General features: G+C 37.8%; 1 protein-coding gene across 1 annotated transcript in view; it reads right to left on the bottom strand.

Moving 5' to 3' along the window:
- nme7 (NME/NM23 family member 7) overlaps window positions 1-18880 on the bottom strand; it is a 47392-nt gene that overhangs the window by 23798 nt on the left and 4714 nt on the right. The window contains exons 4-9 of the mRNA XM_036570314.1: window positions 15957-16067; window positions 12563-12613; window positions 11903-12110; window positions 10790-10895; window positions 3757-3821; window positions 2665-2733 (exon numbers count right to left, since the gene is read on the bottom strand). Of these exons, the coding sequence (XP_036426207.1) occupies window positions 2665-2733; window positions 3757-3821; window positions 10790-10895; window positions 11903-12110; window positions 12563-12613; window positions 15957-16067 (610 nt within the window). The remainder of the gene's footprint in view (window positions 1-2664; window positions 2734-3756; window positions 3822-10789; window positions 10896-11902; window positions 12111-12562; window positions 12614-15956; window positions 16068-18880) is intronic.

Below are 18880 nucleotides of genomic sequence, written 5' to 3'. Positions count from 1 at the left end.
ATGGGAAAATAACAGACACAAAAAACGCACATCATGTCAATGTCCCTACTACAAAACAATTGCCTTTTCTGCCAACCTAAACCATGTTCTGTGGCTACATGTGGACAGGATGCCAAAGCATTATGAATACATAGATGATTTGTTTCTTAAAATGTAAAGTAAAAACTATAAATTCAGATTTTTTAAATACTGTTTTAATACTGTTTGTCAACAGCCATTTTAGCCAATGGTTACAAAACAAATACATAAAACCAAATATATAAACTTACTGGTTACATAATTAAGAATAAAATATAGCCATATGATTAGACTAGGACAGGCTCATCAAAGTAGTAGCGAAAAAAAAAACCTGACTGAATGTTTTGGGTGCTGTTGCACTCTTGCACTTTGCCTTAGGTGTTGTAAATTGCTGAAAACAGGCTTTATTACGGCCGGGTGGTAGTATGAGTAGTGTTTGGAAAAAACAATGACCCAAACAAAAAGACATGAGGTAACACAACTGCATAAACACGACTCATAGCACAGACCTCAATGCACTAAAGAATGCATGCGCTAATTAATGCTCTTATAAGAGCATGACTGTTTTCAAAAATGCGTAATTGCCCACCACAAATAACAAACTTGATATAATTACTTAAAATGTTTGTGTTAAGCAAACTCTATCTTCTTTTTCTGGTTTAATTTATCGACATCAACAACAACGACAACAACAACAACGACAATGACAGCCTTCAGACAGTAAATATCCACAACCACCTTTCATTACTGAATTACAAGTATACAAAAGAGAAGAATAATGATAACCTCCAGCATACTGTACTGACTAAAATTTTCCCTTCTAAACTATAATTAGACCACCATCGCTCCTATGGCCTTGTGTAAGTGTTATCAAGAGAAATAAAGAAGTTGATCAAAAGACTTCAGCGGTTTAGCCAAAGCCTCTGCTCTACCATCACCCTCAGTATGTCCCAACAGAAAGAAGTTAAAGTGATAGTAGAGCAGAGGCTTTGGCTGAACTGCTGAAGTTGTACTGCTGTTACAAGAGCATTTCCTTTACCCAAACAGTGACTTTTTAGGAGAACAATATGTGGGCTAATATTCTATATCTATCTTGCATTCTACTTTTTTCAAGTCCACTTATACAAAAAAAGAAGTAGGTTTATATACCAAAACAGTCCTAATTAAATGTTTATGTGACCATTTCCAACCTCTCTATCCCTTAAAAGTAGACTGTTTTGTTGTCCTTGTGCCCTTAAGACTGACATATATAAATGAGCACTGTTCTAATTAGCTGCGCTGCATTGTGCCTTATTCAAAAAGCAGTCTGGGCTGAAACACTTCTCACGACTTCACTGAGAATGGGCGGAAATAAACAGCTGTTGGCTAAATAAATAGATAATAGGACAATAATTGAACAATGTTTTTATGCTGCATCAAATTTATTTCAAAAAAGGAAAGAAAATTTGGTTTTCCATAATTTGGGCCCTTCAAACTATGCAATCTTACAGTATTTGGCCTAAATTTAAGTGTTTACTTTTTAGTTCTAAAGTCATAAAATCATTAAAAGTGTATAAATTAGACAACTTTTCCACAAGTGGTCAAAAACCAACTGACAAATAATGGTAATTTCAAAAGAAGTAAAGGAAGTGTAGTGAAGGTCTAATTATGTGTGGAATTAGCTGTCTCAACTCTTTCTCAATATACAAATGATATAATGGGATCAGTCTCATTTGGACATATTACTATAGCATAGATATATCTGCATGTACTCATTATAGAGACAAAGCAAGCAGAGATCTGCAAGATATGCCGTCTCCTTCACAAAAAGCTGAAACTCTCTCAGAGCCGAGATATCCTTCGGAATTTTGTCAACGTTACAGGAATTAGGTGCGAACAGAGTAGATTAACTATTTTAAAGTTGTTCAATTCGCTGGTGTTTGCTGTCCTAAATTCTGGCAAACAGATTCATATGCACTATTATACAAACAATGGCTCCCACCAGCAAAGATGCGTTAGGTGTGTTATGGCAGGGAATGCATGTGTAGTGCATGGATAGGGAATGACACCCATGGGAGTTAAAAAAAACAACAACTAATAGAGGCATACAGCACAGACCATCTGCACAGCTATTAATGCAAATTTTTTAAATCAAATAAATGTGCAGTCTTGAAGGATTCAACAAGGTGTCTGTACTCCTGACATAACTCGGAAATAAAATACTGACCACAAAGCCAAGGTACTTGACTGAAGTAGCAGGCCTGCCACCCCAGTGTGCAAGTAAGCAGCGAGGCAATCAGTATGGTGATGAGAGAGTTTTCATGGCAACGGACAAGGTTCTGTACACAGCACGATAACCCTAGGCCTCAATTTCCCAGGGCTGAATATGTCTTATTTGTAGAGCAAGAGGAGTGTGAATATGAATCGCCTCTAGCTTGGCTGAAATTAATTAACTTGAGAGCAAAAACATTTATTAAAGCTTACTAACAAATATAAAAGTCAGGTTGTACACAATAACACTTGAGCACTAGATTTTCTGAAAGTTCTGCTAAAAAGCACTGCACAAAAAAACTGAAAAGCTGTCTGTTAAACCCTGCATTTTCCAAGCGTGCTGCTACAAAGCACTACTTTGCTGAAAGTGTGAAGCAAAGCTACCTCTCTACTTACCGTATACTCTGTGACCACCCCTTTATAAACTTCTAAAAACTCCTCTGCATTTGCTCGATCCAGGTTAAACTGTAAAGAGAATCAAAATGATTATAGTAAATAATTCTGCTTTATATACACAAGCATAAATGGACATATGCAGTAGTTAAATTACACTAAATATCTGGGAAGCTGGCCCAGTAAACTGAGGATTTAAAATAGAGCTCCTTACTCTTAAGAGGTGTAAAATATTATAGTAACAAATTGCCCCTTTTTACAAAAACAGGTAAATACACAGAGTGTTTATTGCTTTCTATGGGAAATAGGCAAAAGAGAAGGTCATCTATCAAACTATTATAGTAACAAAATGCCCCTTTTTACAAAAACAGGTAAACATCAGAGTGTTTATTACTTTCTATGGGAAATAGGCAAAAGAGAAGGTCATCTATCAAACTCTAGGTTAATATCAAAGGCTAGACCTTGGCAATAAGCTCAGTATTAGTGAAAATCAGAAGCCTTCCTGTAAAGTTAGCCCAATTGCTTAAGAACAGAAATTTATGCCAAGGCAACGGCCTAGCGCTAACACTGCCAAATATAATCTCAGTGTTTTTACCACAACACATTCACATGTTCAACCATGCACCTACTGCATGACTTAAAGATTATTGTAGTAGCAACACGCCATTGACTGGTTCTAGCTGAGGACAGCCACTGTACACTATATTCAGCAAAAACCATGTGACAGCTTTGTAGCTATATAATTGGCCAGGGAGAATCTCCACAGAAAATTGTAATAAGTCACTGACTTGGTCACTGATTGCCTGGTTGACAGCAAGGTCACGTTAGACCATTAGCAATCAAGTGTACCTTTCAGTCACGTGATTTCAGCTTCTCTGAAAAGGGCCACTGCGTCAATATTCTTGTGACACTTTGTAACATTTAAAAAAAAATTCTACCACTATAATTCTGATCAAGCTCCATACACAGTTTATGTTTGATTCACAAGAACAAACCCTTTACTCATTCAAAACTTATCCAAAGAAACATGCACGATTTATCAAAGGGAAAGCTGTGTCTAAATGGTGGTTCGATTAGAACTGGCAGTGCACTTACCATCTGCAAGGCAGAAATCTCAAATCCAGCTTCGGCAATGGAGTTCAAGATCTTTCCTGTCAGAGCTGTAAACGCAAAAAAATATATATATAAATAAATAATAATAAAATACATGCTAAAGTTCATTTTAAAACTAAAAAAGTAGTCAAGAGTTATACATGCTTACATATAAAAAATACAAATTAATGCAAATGAAAATATAGTAATCCACACTGACAAAAGTAGATGTTACAGATATAATATGATGGTCTTCATCTTTTTGTCTCCAGAACTACTGATGCTCCAGTCAAGACAACAATGCTCTTTATCTTCTCCTGACTGTGTAATGCACTATGCATCACAGTGCTTAATGCTATTCTGAGCCATTCTGTTACATGTACACCCGTTTGGCTGCTGTGGGACCTGTGAGGAAGATATGAGTCATCAGGAGCAATGCTGGGAAAAAAGCCCCAAGACTCTGGTTGTAATCACGCTAAGCCTCATGCATCGTGTTAGACCTGTCACCATCAGCAGGATTCCCCTCAGACGTGACAAAGACTCAGCCTCTAGTCCAGGCAATATTTTTTGCGCACTTTAATAACAGCTAACTAAAACTGATATGTATTCAACCACACTGACAGTCTTCTCCTTTCTGAGCTTAAGCATTGTGACTTGACGTCATACGCAGGGTGAGCATGTCAGACAGTGAGGTGCCTGCGTTTGGTGTTCCGAAAAAGAAGGTGGTATGAGGTAAGAGCCAGCTCAACAGGGAATGATGAACAGCAAATGGAAAAAACTCATACACCATACTGAGATCAGCCTGTATTTTATTGCAACTGACCACAACAGAGTTGTGTTGACAGATAGACCCTTATACTTATAATGCCACTCTGCTAATAATAAAGGATGTCAAAAAGATCTCTTGATGTCATGACTGACAAACAAGCTGTAATTCTTGGAGGGGACTTTAGAATACCTGTTTAGCTTTCAGGGTCAGCCATGATAGTTGAAGGGGTAGTCCAGTGATTTTTAAAAAATGTTTGTATAATTCAGTCTTAGAGATGTAAAAGTCATGCAGAGTGGATTGGTGTAAATGTAGAGAAAAGGAAGACTTTTTTTTATAGAAGTGGTGATAGGAATCAGGGGTCATAATATCTACAACACAAACGTAGCCTTTTTATTTACTATCCAAAGCCAGTCGTAAACTCAATGCTGAAAAATTTGGGTTCCTTTGGGTACCATTTCTCCTTACAATGCCCTCCATGTACCTGTCTGCCATGAATTGTAAACACATCAATTTTAGACTCAAACTTTGTCACATCATTATAAAACAACACACCAGGAATAGGGAAACATATTCATAACCATTTCAGGTAATAAACTATGTCCGTTACAATTATTATATAACACAATCCTAATTGACTTTCCACAGTTGTTACACACTCATATTATGCTGCAACAAACAAAATGTGAATTGTGTGCATTGGCTTGAGTCAAAAATGTAAATAAAAGAAAGCAGTAAATGCATTCACTGAGACTGCATTTGCATCATGGGACTTACAAAAAAGGTCTAGTTTCTAACTATGTGCTCCAACAAATTTTGAAAAATCGGTGGTATTCCCCTTTACGGTTCAATATGAAATGTCACAAAGGCAGTAGTTGTAGCTTTGCCTCCACATAGCCTCCTCTGGAATGAGCACACCGCAATTATACTAAAACTCTCAAGCAGGCAAGGAGTCTAGTAAGACCAAAATGTACCATTTTAGCCAAAAGGTTTCTACTGTTTCTTGTATTTTCCATCTGAAATCAAAACTGCTCCAAGAAAAACACAAAATGTACGTTTTTGAGACATTGACTAAACCTAATTCAGAACTAAGAAAGATTTTTAACTAAGCACAAACATTAAGAGAGTAGTCCTAAAATAGACTCATTCATATCCAGAAAGTAAACAAAGTCATTAAAGTCTTTGCCACATAAGGTTTACATTCAGGGTACAAGTGGTTCCTAGCATTGAGCTGCTCTGTGTTCCATCTCCAAACACAAGCAAGCTGGTATAATAGCATGTATTCATCAACAGCATATTAGTGTATACTTGAGAACAGCGGGGACAGTGCTGATGGAGGATGACGGTTCAAATGACAGTAAACAGGGCGGTTAAATAGAGTCTGGGCAAACTAACAACAGAGAGGCCAACCCGACACCACAAATAGAGCAGGAAAACAAACTGACCAAAATACAAAAATAATGTCACGTTTCTGACATTCCTTACAGACTTTTTCCCTTATTCACTAGAGCTACAGTACCATCCATGGAGCTTCTAAGGCCATGTGAATGGCACCTTCACACATCCTCCATGTTCTCCCTTAGCATTAACACTGAGGCTGAGGTCCCAGTCACATCAGGAGCTTCCAGACGCAACCAGGCCTGTTGCTAGGCAATGGTGTTGTGGCTGCCTAGCAACACATTTCTCTATTCTAGTCACGAGTCTGCTCTTTCATTGGCTGAGAGGTTTTTCTTCAGTTAAGCCAAGCATGGTTGGTCATGGGTAAGATCTACATGATCTAATGTAATGAAGGTACATTAATTTATGAAAGCCTTAACATAGCCAATTTCTACTGATAACATATCTTGACGGATTTACGTCAGACCTTTTACTGGTTGAGTCTTCTGCACAGCACTGAATTCAAACACACTTTACAATTAGTTGAGCCCCATGGATAGTTTAGTTCTACTGGTTGAAGCTACTGTTGAGGTTGTATTTCTATTGGCTGTTTCTACCAAGCTAGACTTTGATCCATATGGGGTGGCTCACAAGCAAGATTAATGAACAATGCCCAAAGTTTAAGTTATATTGTGGGCAAGCTCCTAAGTAACATGATCTTGATGACTGCACTAAAAAATGGATACACAGGCTTCACACAAACGGTTTTAAAATTTCACCAGGCTCCAATGGTTTTCTGTTAAAACATCATTAGGGTTTGTCCTGGTGAAAGTGTAATATATGTCTCAGGATGAGACCTATGAACAATAAGGACGAGTAAATGATTAGCCATTTATCATCATCATGCCTCTCCCTTACCAGCAGCATGCAGATCAAGAGGTCATATTCGCGGTGTCTGCATTGCAGCTAACATTTTTGAATAACTACATTTCTCTACAGCAATGTTTTCTCTTCGGCAGGCTGAATTAACTTGATTCATGAACATCCATAAGAGCTCGTGCGGAGACAAAAAAGAAAAAAAATTTACATGTTGCTCTAATCTAATAGCTTGTTACACAATATGATGAGATGGTGACTTTTCACAGGGCGAGATTAGTGGGCTGACTAAATAAGTGAGGCTAACTAACAACAGTTGAGGGATTGTATTATACATATGAACAGCACTCTGTTGAGGATCACATAACAAAAAGCAAAGCAACAACACAAGGGAACCTGCCACACATGACCAGCCAGCAGAATTACTAGGGGGACTATGGCCTAATCTCTCAAATTACTTCCATCATACCAGCTCGCTTGACAGAGACTTTTGATACTGGCTATTATTCGTCTCAGTGGTCACAAACTTGCTGGGCTCCAGACCTCTCAATCAAAAAATAAATAAATAAATAAATAAATAAATAATACAGGCTACAATCCTCGCTGAATCACCACCCGTCAGCATCCAAGCTGGAGGCCTGCAGGCAGGACACACTCCCACCGGAGGTCTGAAATGTTACTGTGTGTGTGGGAGTGTGTGCTGTGTGCATACGCTCACAGTGGGTCTCTGGAGGTATCTGCCAACCTGGTGACTCAGAGAAGAGCAGCACATTGCGAGCAGGTGAAAAGTCCTTGACTAAGAGCTCGAGCATAACGGGGCTCTCATCACTTCACAGGACAGGAGACCTTAAAGCATGACCAGAGGGGGAAAAAAACTGTTCCAACATGTAATTGAGATTCAACTGTGTGAAATCTAAAACATTTTAACATTTTTTTTCTTTCATTTTTGTCAGGTGTCACTGATACTAAAGTGTTTTCTGTGTCGATCCTATTGCGTGGCAGAACCATCAAAACAGCAGGGCAAAAGGTCAAAAACATCTCCTTTTTGGACTACTGGCCATGAGGGCAACATTCTTAAACGGCTCAATACAACTACGCAACTATGCCTAAGCCTTTGAGCACTTGAATTTGGTTCCAAGTGGCAGAGCTCAGATCTGCACATAAACTAGATGAGATACTCAGGGGCCACAAGTTGGCTATGTTGTAAGGAGTTATTGATCTTGCTTCTTATTTTAAGAGTCTTAAAATAAGCATAGACAAGGTAATACATAACAGCAATAACACATAAGAATTTATGTATATTTATATATCTTTAAAATTGTATAGTAAAGTATATTTGGAAAGGTTCCAAGCAAGGAATTTTTTGGACAAATAGGGAACATGTGTGCCATATTTTGGGGAAGATGGGCTAGGGGTCCACCAAAATCCACTAGTAGGTTTACCTGTATTGGCTATTGGATTACTGCATCAGCATTTGTAGCTCTTGTCTTGTATTGTTTTTAATATTATAAAAACCCATTTTGCTACAGATACATGTATAACATCATTGTAATATGTTGCCAATAATATACAGGTTTCAAAAATGTTTCTGTAAAAGGAACATGTAAAAGCTTAGACATTTTCAATGATATAGTTGTAGATGATGCCATAATAATTGAGAAAGCTGTATGTCATGCATGAAATGAACTTCTAATAATATGAACATTGAGAATGCATCATACATGAAAAACAGTGACTAAGTCTCTCTAATCAAATATTTATAGTACTTTTGGTGCAAGAAATAACAACAAATAGATGTTTATTATTTAATAACATTTTCTGTTTTTTAATATGTCATAACATGTTGTTCACAAAATACTTTAAATTGTGAGTAAATCACTAATTTAGGTTTTGGTTTAGTTTATAACATTTCATTCTACAATCTAAGTAATTGTTGAATTACAATGATTAATATTACAAGTAATTCCAAACTTTGGAAGGCAGTGTAAATAGGGCCTTGTAGCTATGACGGAGAGTAAAACACTTTGCAGTGTGTACATCTGGCTGCGTAAGGCATGCACGCCAGTTTTGGTGAAGATGCAGCTTGAGTTCACGAGTTTAAGCTATTTTGAAAAAGTTAAATGTAGATTATGATGCACCCCTTTAGAAGAAAGCTGCCAAAATTCATACTGAAGCAGCTTCCGCTTACTCCAGTTAGTAGAAGGGGCTCTAGGCGCGTGGTGCTACGCAGAGCTGCCCCACATGCCCTGCCCCTCTCACGCCAAAGGGACGTTAAATGTTGTTTATGTTGTTTGTTGTTCATTAGTTAGGCAAGGTGTGTTTATGTGTTTATTGTATTATTTTGTGTTGAGGTGAGGGTTTAGTTAGTGTGGGCCGCAGAGTGGCACTGTATGGCTAGAGGTGACCAGCCTGCTAAAATCAAAATCTAAATGCATGACTGAAATGAATCAAAGCTAACAAAATGTTGTTTACTTTATGCAAGAAAAGTTCTAAGATCTAAGAGTCAATGTTTTTCAGCTTAGAAGTTACCATTTGCTCCATATGGCCCCCTAAATAGCACAATGGATACTTTTTACTTCCCTGAATTGTGGTCAGTGTCATTCAAGTCTATTAAGTTTCATGTCTATGCTGCTGTAGAAGCTTCAGCAAGTGTTTGGACCCTTTAAAACTCACACTAGCAAAGCCAGACAGAATTTCAAAACACAGCCATCTAATAATTTGAATATGACCAAATTACCTGTCAAATGCAACACACAGATATTTGTGAGAATAAGTGAAAAAAGTTCTTCTTATATCATGTTCCCATTTTCCTGAGTTCACAGCTGATTTCATAAACTATCATTGTGGTTTGGTGAGTTTCTGCCTTAGCGGAATATTCCCTCCAGGCCTATCTGCCCACAGCAATGTGAAAGATCAACTACAGGCCTGTTCAACCCATGGTGGCTATGTGAAATATCTACCTCAGCTCCATTCAGAGGATTTGAGATTTCACAGGTCAGTGCCCTGGCGGCATGCTCCATGAACAGGGATCAGGAGAGGGATTTGGAAAAATCCGGAGAAAAGGTTGGTTAAGAGTATGCGCTAGCTTTAGGGGTGACACACTCATCAATGTATAACAAGTACAACGACGGTACAGCATGAGTGGAAGGACAGAGTTATCCAAGCAAAGAATTTTAAACAGTATGAAACACATAGAAGAATTGCAGTGGACCTTAAAAGGTACAACTGCAGGGACACACTCGCTATACATTCTCCAAACAATTCTCCAAAAGTCTTTCAAGGGTCACTCCACTCAGTTTTAGGGACCTATTAAAACAAAGCCATGCCTATCCAAAAGACAATACAATAAGTAAGTAATAAGCAGGACAAATAAAACACAGGCTCATCACTAGTCACTTAAAATAGCCCAAACGATGACAAAACAGGCAGACTTGCTTGGCCTTTAATGCCTCCAGCATGTCTTTATAAGATTTTTACAAACCACCAATTGCAAATACACAGATCATGAGTATGGATGCATAGACATACATACACACATACATAAAGTGGGTAGAAGATTTCTCATCACTGCTGGACCAAAAATTTAATGATGAATGAACTCATAGACATGGTCTGACATTAATAAAATCTTGTTACATCAACCTGCATGCAAAGTTAATGCTTTTGTTCTCCTGTTAAATGTTCCAATATTATTTCCGACATACAGAATGTATGTGAAGCTGTAATGCGCCCCTCTCCCTGCACATGCTCTTGTTTCACTTTAATCCTGTACACACCACAAACGCCTACTCACAGTATGTAAGTAAGCTATTCAAATACTTTGAACACCTCAAGCAAAATTTTAAGAAATCTCAAGGACATTTAACATTTTTTCAAGCCCATGCAAACCATGTGCAACCAGCTTTAGCCATTAATGTTCCACATTTATGTTTCTATATGAAACCATACAATTGGCCTTCTCTCCATCAAACCAGAGGCCAATATGTATGTATGTTATTTGTGTATTTGGAGTCTTACCCTCTGAGATAGCATGAGGTTTGATGATACAACAGGTGCAGTCTGAGTATTTGGCTGTGTTGGAGGGGCCATGCCCTGCAGTGGAAGGAAAGAAAAACTCCAGCTCCTAGAGAGAAAGAGAAAAAACTAAGTACTAGAAAAGCAGTAAATTTCAGGCTGTGCCAAGTGCAAGAATTAAACATCTTATTTAATCAAGTCATATTTAATCTTTAATGAGTAGCTGAAATGTTGTTCATTCAAAAAGCAAAAGTTTAGATTAATATTACACAGTGTATTTAATCTTAAACATTTTATCTAAAGGCCAGTGCACACTGACCAAGAAAAAAAAATTGATTCTGTCAGTGTTTGATCATTTGGATTCACTAGGCCTGTTACAATTATTACATCATCACCTGATCGAACATTATTTGAGCTCCATTTTTTTTACAGCTACTAGCTTTCACAGCTTTATATGTTTATGTAACAACAAACAGAATGTCAATTTGGTATTGGGTGTGTTTTCATCACTTAGGCTGAGGCAAAAAAAAACATTTCATAAGACAGGTCTTACGAAAACAACAAAAATTCGAACTTCTGACCTCCTTTAGAGGGCCACTTTACCTTTTAACCTCATTAGTTGCATGCAATGAGTTAGAGGTACTTAAAGAGTACTTGAACACTGACTAACTACATATTTCAGTACAAAGTGAGCATAATTTGGTAGGTTAATTGGATTTAGTGAAGTGTATGAACACACTGAATAAAAAGCAGTCTTCAGTTCTGTCATTACAATGTTTTTATATTCGGCACAAGTTCTACCTTATTAAATCTCAGAATAAAATAATATTGTGATGCATATCATATGATGAAAATATCTTGAAGCATCATGATATAATATTTTTGTCATATTGTCCACCCCTATAATGAACTACACTGTCAATGGCAATAAACCATCAGCAAAAATTCATGACTGTGAAAAAATAAATGAATCAGATTGAATGATAGGCCTGTCGCTTCTTTTTCTGAGAATTCTAAAGATGATTGCAAACAGGAGAATGTTGGTCTTTCCTGCAGAATATTTGGCCAGTGTGACTGGCATTTTCAGAACTGGATGGAGTGTGGTGTTTTAAATACCCTTGCTGCAGATGCCAAGGAGTCTGACCCATGCCCTGCATTTTTCGTGCCATCTGTGCCAAACTGAGCACGGAGGCTGTTCGGAGCATCTTTGCGTGCCAAGCTGGAGTCAGTGGGACCCAGAACTTTCCTCCAGACTGACACCGCCTCATCTCCCATTAGCTCCATGACAATCACTGGCCCAGAGGTGACGAACTGCATCAGGTTACTGTTTAGCCAAAAGGAGAGGAGAAAAAAAAAAAAAGCATAAGTGTGTATGTGGTGAAAATAATCTTAGCTGACAACATTATCAACTTAAAAGATCATAGTAAGGAAACATTCCTGAGCAGTACATTTAAAATCTTTGTGACACCGGAGAAGTCTGAAGGACAAGACCACATACAATGGCACCAGTATGTCCTTGCAACATCCTCCAATGATTCCAAAGATTCTAAAAGTTTCAGTTCAAAGGTGAGTGCAAGAGCTCTGCTACGTCACTGCCTTGTTGTAAAAACACAGCAATGTCATTCAAAGACATCAGAAGGTTACAGATACATCGTCTCAGAATCAGTGCAACGTCACAAGAATGCTTATGCAAGCGGTTTGGCCTTTAAAATTTCTTTGAAAAGCTCACCTGCAACCTCGGCACATGAGTGAATCATTCACCCAGGAAAGACTTACTTGAAAAAAGACTTTGACTGATGTTCCATGTAAAAGTCTGCTGCCTGCTTCCTGTAAGAAAGCCATAAAAGTACACACAGTTAATAAGTGATCCAATGAGCCTAGCTCACTTCTATAAGACAGAGGCTCAAAGCAAGAACAATTTGTTCCCATTCAGTCGGTCCAGAAGTCTCAAATAATCTCATTTATTTTTCTATCATTCACTGAATGACCCTGCAACATGTTTTCCCTCACCGCAGTTTAAATAGATATGACAGTTTAGAGCTACATAGTGTAAATATTATATTAAGCGTTTACAAACATTTTTTCTCAGTAAAGTGCAAACTAAGACACAGATGGAAGATTAACAGTCCTGATCAGCATAAAACAACACAATCCCTCCTCACAGTCAGCCTTCCTGGAGGAAAGAAAAGATTAACACTCAGCATTTTCCAACAGAAAAATGGTCACATTTCACTACTGACATAGCTAGTCTTAAAATACACAGTGAATGGACAGTCAGCACATTGTAACAAACAGTAATATACTTTGCAGTATATTACTGTTTGTTACACATGACAGCAGTGTTGCAGCATATGCAACGCTAGTCTACGTACCTACACATTAGCGCATAATGGTCAACAGATATTCTCTCCACTGCCCACCATAATACAAGTAACATAAAAGACTGACCCTGTAACATCACCTTCTCGTCTTCCAAGAGGAAGAAACAATTATACCTAAAGTTAAGACTGTAGACAGATATGGCTGATACCCACAGTTATACTTTGAATTAGACTGATCACTAGTAATGCAAAAGCAGCCAGGCAACAGAGAACCAAATGCAAATATGACTTTCAAAAAAAATTTCAGTACAAAGAAACTGCACATGTAGAATTTTGATTAGATAATGACTAATGAATCAGCAGAAATACTTTTTCACTTATTCAACACTCATTAACACTTCAGATCAGAGCTGAGCGGAAGTCTCAGTGTCTGACTGGGTGTGTGTTTACACCACACAGGCAGGAGTAATGCTGCCACCAGCTGCTCTGACACAGAGAGAGAGAGAGAGAGAGAGAGAGAGAGAGAGAGAGAGAGAAACAGAGAAAGAGAGAAACAGAGAGAGAGACAGAGAGAGAGAGAGACAGAAAGAGCACCAGGGAGTGAGTGAGAGAGAGAGAGAGAGAGAGAGAGAGAGAGTGAGAGAGAGAGAGAGAGAGAGAGAGAGAGAGAGAGAGCGCATGATGTGAGAGAGACAGAGAGAGAAAATGAACAAAAAATAAATAAATTAACCCTATAGAGAACACAAGGAAATAAACTAGACTAATAGTGGAGGAATTAATTCCACTACTGTTTCTACAGTTTTAAATCATTCAGTCATTAAGATGCAAATAAAGTCCCTCAGAGTGGTTTGATACGGAAACTTCAGAATTGTTCATAATGGTGGTTATAGGAACCAGACATCCGAAGCGTTTAATGTCTCTAAAAAAGATACATTGCTGAAAGCTTTGACATAACATTGTTATGAATACGCTACCTAAAGCCTAAGATATTGTTTTCTGACAGTTCTGAGACAAGGTTTTGGCCTAAAACATTTTTTAAACCAATTCATGGCAGAAAGGTACAAGCAGGACATTGTAAGGCAAAAAATAACACAGATGGCACCGATCCAAAACCCGATATAAGTATCGGGCTGGTATCAGTAGAGAACACTGTGTCACATACAGAGGGGAAAAAAGAAATAATCAGATCCAATCCAGTAAGAAATCTAGCCTGAAACAGAACACACTCACACTGTGTAATGTGCTGATGTTAGCTGTGTAATTTCTTCAAGTAGGGTAGTAAAGTAGCTTGAGCATGATAGTCTACTTTTAGATCAGGGGTCCTGTGATCTCACAGGTCTTACATACCTGATCCAACTCCTCCAATATTTGCCAGGTTTAGTGAGTGTGTTTAAATAGGGCAACAACCTGGACCCCTGTTTTAGATGCTCTAAGTTAGTCTAATCTTAAGTGAAGTGCTTCAATTAAAATTAGCTAATTTTAAAACCAAGCAGTTTTGAAAAGAAAAAATATCAGATCAGTATCTGATATTCAAGGTTTCAATATTGCTATCAGAAAAGAAACAATAGCATTGCGCTATCTCTAAAAAACAGCATACAAAGAAACTTTTTTTTAAGATTTATCATTGTTTTACCATTTTATAAAAACACAGAAGTCGTGTGTAGGTTCGGTGGTCGTTTTGGATAGTAAATAAAGTGACTATACTTGTGTTGTGTACATCATGACTTCTAGTTCCTACTACTATGCAAGTTGGTAAGGTTTTCTACAATGAACCAGGCCATTCTGAATGGTTGTTTCATCTCAATAACTGAAGTAAGCAGACCTTTGGAAAAATTTGATGAAATTCTCCTTTAAAGCATTTATTTTTGGTTGGGTTTGGGTCACTTATGGCTCTGATTTCTGGAACATCTTGGAATGTACCTAAAAGTAAGATGTGATGTGTTCACAGTTCATGTGGACAGATTTTAGTTAACTAAAACAATTCACATACATTGACATTCATATTAAATCTTGTGCCAAATATCAAACTTAGTGTGAAACAGTTTACATCTGCAACTGCAATTCTTCCTTAAGAATCTCATAGCTAGGAGCGACAAAGTGGAACCACAATCTGTGACGGTGATGCTTATTTTTAGACATCCTAAGCAGTCAAGTAAATACTGTGGTTGGGACAAATGTAATCTGTAGCTAGCTAATTGACGGATAATGGGACAATGTTTACTGAGCAATTTCTGCAACAGTAATACAATGGCTCAGAGCATGAGCACACCAAAACAACAAGAGAGACTCAACTGTCTGCATACATCCCTGCAGCTAGCCACCAGCCTTTTTTCCTGAGAACTACCTTTATGCAAAGTTCAGTATCAAATCAGTTAATCGGCTTCTTCAAAGTGACTGATTAGTTGGATCAGATATGCTAGATTAAGGTTAGAAACTAAGCTAACTAAACTAAACTAAGAATCCCCAGATCTCTTGTCAGTGCCATATGTTCCTGGCATGTGTAATTAAACAGACTGCTCTCCACTGCCAAGGCTCTATGTCACCTGACAATTCACAGCAGGCCTGCAAGCAACATCTGCAACCTTTAATGTTAGTTTAAAACTGCTTCTAGTAAAAGTCTCCCTTTGATTCCACAGCTTTCCTGACTGACACCAAAATGTGTTGCAAGACATTAAATGAGCTCATTTGTAATTGGGCAGAATCTCAAACACACCTATGGCAAACACAAGCACACTCTGGGGATGACTGCTGTTAATGTGGGCACTGCTATCTCAAACATGTTGAGCTAATAAGAAAGTGCTGTAAGACAAATAATGTGTTGGGAGGCTTAACACCGATTCTTAGCTTACCAGGTTAACTTGGTCATTTTGGCTTTGGTGACAATAAGGCCGGCATCATAAATCATCTGAATAATGTCACCCACTTTCGTCACAGCATCTGGCTTAACCATAGCCAGAGTCCTGAGGAAGACAAACAAAAAAAATGTGGACTGTGGGAGTGAGAAAGGATGAGGCAAGCAAACCCATATAAGGTTCTCAGCTGAGGTTCAAATTATTAAGCGTTCATGGCGCTCATGAAGTACCTGATCAGAATCAAATGTGGGATATGAGGTGAGCACACCAACATACCATCCTAGTTTACATTCTCACATTATCGGACAATTATGGGTCATGTAATAGTGCTTGGTGACTTTATCTTCAACTGAAAGAGTAAAGAATTCAGTAAATGGTCATTGGCTTCAGCTGCAAGTGTTATCAAAGCCTCACTGGGATTAAAATACTTATAACACCTATACCTGCATTTGAAACCTGGAAAATGTGAAAAAAACAGACCAAATCCATCATATCATTGGGTCCATTTGACATTGCACAAACACAACAGTATTCTACCATTATTGCCAATGTTTTGGTTCAGTCCATTTCTTTTTTTATTGTTACTTAAAATGAGCTGTTTCCTCGCTGACTAGATGCGAGTTATCCATCCGTAAGCATAGCCATCCTTTATGTTTACAAACATTCTGACTGAGTCCACTGGGGGGGGGGTGCTTTCACCCTTATTTTGTCCCTGGAAAAACTTTCATTTACTATATTTCTTGGCCAAAAGAAAGAAAAAACTGAGTAAGAATGCCAGTTAGTCAGAGCAAAAAGCATCATATTTCGCAGTGCAAGTCTGGTTAAAAAACAGCCAGCTAATTCATCTAAAGAGCTTTTCATTAAGAAAGCAACAAATAAAGGCAATAAAGGGGATGTCTAGTTTCATTTAAAATTGCAGAAACGTGTGCATAAGCATTCTGAATTCATAACTCATTATTGATGTCAATCTGTGAAACTTAACGCAGAACAAGCCTAAAATTTTGAAAAGCTGACCTGACACAAACTAAGTAGTTGAAAGGTCCCCAATAATGTCCTATCTCTACTTTAATGAACACATAGGATCATAATCTGTTGATGAATACTGCTCATGCGCTAGGAAGAGAAAAGAGTGAGAACTATTGAGCAGTTTCTCAGACCCAGATTACACCTAAGCCAAGAAAAAATGAATATTTAATGGCAATACAAAACTGGCACTGCAGTTTAACTCAGATGTGCTTAGTCTGTGCCCACAAAAAATGCCCAAAATGTTCTAGGAAACAAGCTGCATGAGCCAGTGTAATCAGATTTAAAATTACAATAACTTTTACTTTTTTCCCCCTCAAAGAATTGTTATAGACTGAAGCATATAGACACCCTACAGCAAGATATATTCTTTTCCTTGTCCCTAGCTTGAGCCAAGTGAGTGTAACCAAACAATCCATTCTTGATCACTCATCTCTTGCTCTCCGATTTACATTCCCAGCACACAGGCTGGCGCAGAAGAGATGCAGCAACTGTGAAGAAAGCTGGTTTTTGTTTTCGTTCCACATTTGAGTCACCAGATTACCACTAATTGAAATTACTGTCTGAAAGCAGTGACGATTTAAAAGGTTGACAGGCTGATTCATTAGTGTGGTAATCAGAGATATGCAATTTGGGTTTGATTGGGAAGAGCACTTAGTCTCCACAGCCTGATTTCAAAGTCAGATAAAGAAGCTTGGGCTTGGTCTTCATCTGGTCGTTATCTTGTATGGCATGGAAATACTGCTTATTTGACTGCATGTAAAGATATCATCTGCTGCATTTCCAAAAGAACTTTTCAGGAGAACAGAAGAACATCACAAAGCTTTAAGGTGTTTGGAAAGTATTTTTAGCTGAGTTATAACACAGCCAGAGAATACAGGATGGTGTGTTACCTTTCAATCTGTGACAAAAGGTGTTCACAGTAATAATACACCAACACAGCTTTAGGCAAAGAAATATAGCTTGATCGTGGAATTAAATGTTGATTTATCAGTAACTTTTTACTGTAGGGTAGCTTTTAGGATTGGGCAATCTGGCAAAAATAACACCATACAATACTTAAAAACTTTACAATACACGATAAGTAACAGAATATTTTGAAACAGATACAAAGGACTACATTCTACCATCAAAACTGCCCTAAACACAATGTAACAGGACTATTGTGGCTTTCTACTTAATGAAACATGCAGCTGGTCAGTGTTCTTTAAGTACAGACAAAAAGCATTTTGTGCATCACGATAACTAAATTTATCATGATAATGATGAAATGTGATGTGCCCATCTCTAGTAGTATTTATAATGCTTCATGCAGCATACATAAACCCTTCTTGACAACTGACATCGACCTACGTAAACATCTGTAAACACTCCAGTAGCTGGCACTGGTCATATGGGTTGCATTTGCAACTCCCATGTCAAGTTGACAAAATCTGTCATTTTTTTCTATCATTAGGTTGTCATGACACTTTCTGGGGTGAAATTACATGGACTTTGCTCAGGGTATGAGACAGTGACATAACGCTGATATGATATTTTGTCCAACCGGCCTGACTGGCAAAAGTGAAGGGAGCTTTACTATTTATCAGCATTATGCCACTCTATGCCACTAAACTACAAAGTCAGTTGTAAATTGTGTTATATCATTTCACCCCAGAAAACAGTGTCATGACATAAACCAATCTCAGAAAAAAAATAATAATCTGACCTGTTAACTTTGAAATCACAAACAAATACCAAAGTTGACAAAAGGAGCCTTTATGACAGACAATGTGTACTGGAATAAGCCATTTTTCATAGTATTTATTGGGTTTGTTTATTTTGTTTAAGTAGGTCTCATGTAAACACTGCCCTACAGTAAAGTGGTACCAATTTTTACTTTATACTTTTCATACTTA

Source organism: Colossoma macropomum, unplaced genomic scaffold, assembly GCF_904425465.1.
Source record: "Colossoma macropomum unplaced genomic scaffold, Colossoma_macropomum, whole genome shotgun sequence".
In the NCBI taxonomy this organism is placed as follows: Eukaryota; Metazoa; Chordata; class Actinopteri; order Characiformes; family Serrasalmidae; genus Colossoma; species Colossoma macropomum.
The sequence above is the reverse complement of the archived record's forward strand: the minus strand, read 5'-3'. Positions and strand labels throughout refer to the sequence as shown.